General features: G+C 52.5%; 2 protein-coding genes across 2 annotated transcripts; both read right to left on the bottom strand.

Annotated features, from left to right (window-relative positions):
- Window positions 1-9: 9 nt before the first annotated feature.
- On the bottom strand, window positions 10-1527 carry PUNSTDRAFT_31961 (uncharacterized protein; the record flags this gene model as incomplete). Its single annotated transcript, XM_007389402.1, has 2 exons — window positions 10-1125; window positions 1183-1527. Coding segments are annotated over 2 exons (1461 nt in total), but the record flags the coding sequence as incomplete, so codon positions are not given.
- PUNSTDRAFT_31810 (uncharacterized protein) lies at window positions 1528-2001 on the bottom strand (the record flags this gene model as incomplete). Its single annotated transcript, XM_007389401.1, has 2 exons — window positions 1528-1636; window positions 1688-2001. Coding segments are annotated over 2 exons (423 nt in total), but the record flags the coding sequence as incomplete, so codon positions are not given.
- Between the last annotated feature and the right edge of the window lie 704 nt (window positions 2002-2705).

Below are 2705 nucleotides of genomic sequence, written 5' to 3'. Positions count from 1 at the left end.
GAGAGGCCCTGTCCATACGAAGCTGGCAAGAAGTTCTTGAGCACGGGCAGCATCGACTCCTGGCTCGTCCCGCGTGTGCATATGGGCGTGTCTGCGGCGAGTCTGCTTGCCCATTTTGACAGTGAGATCGTGTAGTTCAGCATTGTAGTAGTTGCGGAGAGCTCCCAAAGTCTCCATGTGGGGGATGGTGAGTTGTGATCGTCGGACCGACTGGATTCCTCCGAGGCTCGAGAATAGTCGCTCAACGTCCGCGGCGTGGGGGACAATGGTCAAGATACGCACGGCCATAGTTTTCAGTGGGTGTTCTCTCGCATCAACCACCAGCTCCTCCCACCAGGCCTTTCCATCGGCCTTCGCCCCGCCAAAAGAGTCCTTCACTATGCCGTAGTTCTTGATGTCGGTAATGAGCTTCTGCGTCTGCGTCTTCGTCCACCTCCACTTGTATGCAATGCCCAAGGCAATGCTGACTGCGGCCGTGATGTTGCGAGAATGAGAAGCCGAGGAAACAGCGAGACGACGGCACAATGGGTGCAGGAAGAGTGCAAACCAATGCAAGTCCGTGTTCATGGCATGAAACTGATCGTTGAGGGTGCGGCGGGTGTGCGAGAGAAAGCCGATGTCATCGCCCTCTTCATACGCTAGGCGACGGTTCACCTCCCGGTGTGCCCAAATCAACTCGAGCATACAGTCCGCAAGATTCGCGTCACGGCCCTCAATGTTTCCGATGATATCGACTAGTGGCCTGGTGATGCGAATGAGCTGATCGTTCTGCAACCAGTGAGAGGAGTCCATGATAAACGCAAGGACATCCTTGTTGACAGGCGAAAGCCCTCGAATGGACCGTTGGGCATCATCACGGATAGCAATGCGCTTCAGGACATCACGATGATCGCGTGTACTCATGCATTGCAGAACCAATGCATAGAATCGGGACTCGGTATTGGTCTTCATGGACCTCTTGACTCCCGTTTCGTGGGCCAGCATATCTACTTGCCCCCCCCAATAGTGAGAGCTGTTGAAGAAGGACACGATTCGTGCATTCTGGCTCGCAATACGCTTCATCGCAGGATAGGCAACAACCTTGCCAATAATAGTGTTGATACCATGCATGAAGCACGGAATGGTCTGTACCCGATCATATGAGCATGAGAACTTGCAATACTATCAGAGTTCATCACGCACCAGGAGGTGTGGATGTGCCGTCTCCCACTTCCGACGAAATGCACGCATGGTCGTCGGATTGTCGGTACAGACACAGAGAATCTGCGAGATATCGACAGATTTCTTTGTCAGTGAGACCTGGCTGACATCTCGCATGGCGTCTGCATTGGCTCTTCTGCCCGTCATGTCCTCCAGCCCCAGGATCACAGGATGGTGCCCTACTTCGGAGACGATTGACCCATACACACTGCGGCCCAGACGGTCTTCCCACCCGTCTATGATATATGTGAGGTTCTTTCGAGTGGCTAGTCTCCGGATATCTGAATCCAGCACCCGGGACTCTTCACCTGGTAGGTACTTCGTCATAAGGACATATCGGGTGGGAGGGCTATATGATGGCCTGACAATTGCTAAGAATTGGTCAAAATAATGATTCTCGGCAGCGCGGAAGGATGTGTTGGTGTGAATAATGAAGCTTGCATGAGAGTTTAGATGTGCATGCACCATTGCAACGGATCTGGCTTACCGAAGAAAGCGCAGATTGGCTTCATCTTCCTCCGCCTGTGTCATTGCTCGGTCCACAAACTGATCCATGGCTCCACTGTCTACCTTCCTCTTCTTCCCGCTGACCTGAACCTGTGAATCAACATCGACAGGGCTGTCGACAGAGCCAGTGCCTAGTACAGGATGTTCCTCCATGCCTGCCCTCTTCATAAGGATCCTCAAAGCTTCAGCCCTGACTTTGTCCGGTGCATTAGGGCATAGTCCTGCCTTCGAGAGATGAATGACAGGTCGTTTGTCACGGTTCTCAATATCTTGTGGATCATCACAGTACTCGCACTGCACAATCCACCGTTTCTGCTTCTCTAGACGCCTGATTTTATGGAAGTGTTCCATAGTAAAGGCATCTTCAGGACGACCTCCTGGGGCTGCCATATCGTAAATGGGTCGGATGAAGAGAGTAAAGTAGACAGGTATTTTCAAAATGTACATTTGTAACCTATGACGACTACCGATACGGGTTCTTTCGGCGTTGAGTATCGCCAGGTCTCGCCATCAGTTTCGGGCCGACGATTTTCGCCACTTGGCGATCGCCGGGTGGCGATCGCCAGGTGGCGAATTGGCGGACTTGTGCCAACCACACTACGTTGCACCCTCGCTGTCAGCGAAACGTGGAGCTTGGTCGATGTCCACGTGCATACGTACTCCGCATTCAGTCCGCGTTCTCCGCTCCGTCACACCGCCGTTTCCTTTCTTTCTCTTCTCTCGTTGTCTCCTATACGCTGGTTACTTTGCCATGTATCTGTATGAGACTCTATCGTGTTGTCGGTGAACACCTCCAGCCAGCTGTTTTGTCTCTCTTGTCATCCTTGGACGCCTCTAGTTTGCTCGCTTTTGTGTCATCCGGGAATCATATCAAGCCTCGAGTCGTTAGTGGGGAAAGTCGCATGGTGCGTACTTATTCTCTTGTTGTTTCTGGTACTTTCCATAACGCGCTCCATCCTGCTCCTCGTTTTCCCTTCGGTGCCAGTGCCCGTTTGTAC

The sequence above is a fragment of the Punctularia strigosozonata genome (assembly GCF_000264995.1).
Source record: "Punctularia strigosozonata HHB-11173 SS5 unplaced genomic scaffold PUNSTscaffold_115, whole genome shotgun sequence".
In the NCBI taxonomy this organism is placed as follows: domain Eukaryota; kingdom Fungi; phylum Basidiomycota; class Agaricomycetes; order Corticiales; family Punctulariaceae; genus Punctularia; species Punctularia strigosozonata.
Note: the sequence above shows the minus strand (reverse complement) of the source record. Positions and strands in the feature narration are given on the sequence as shown.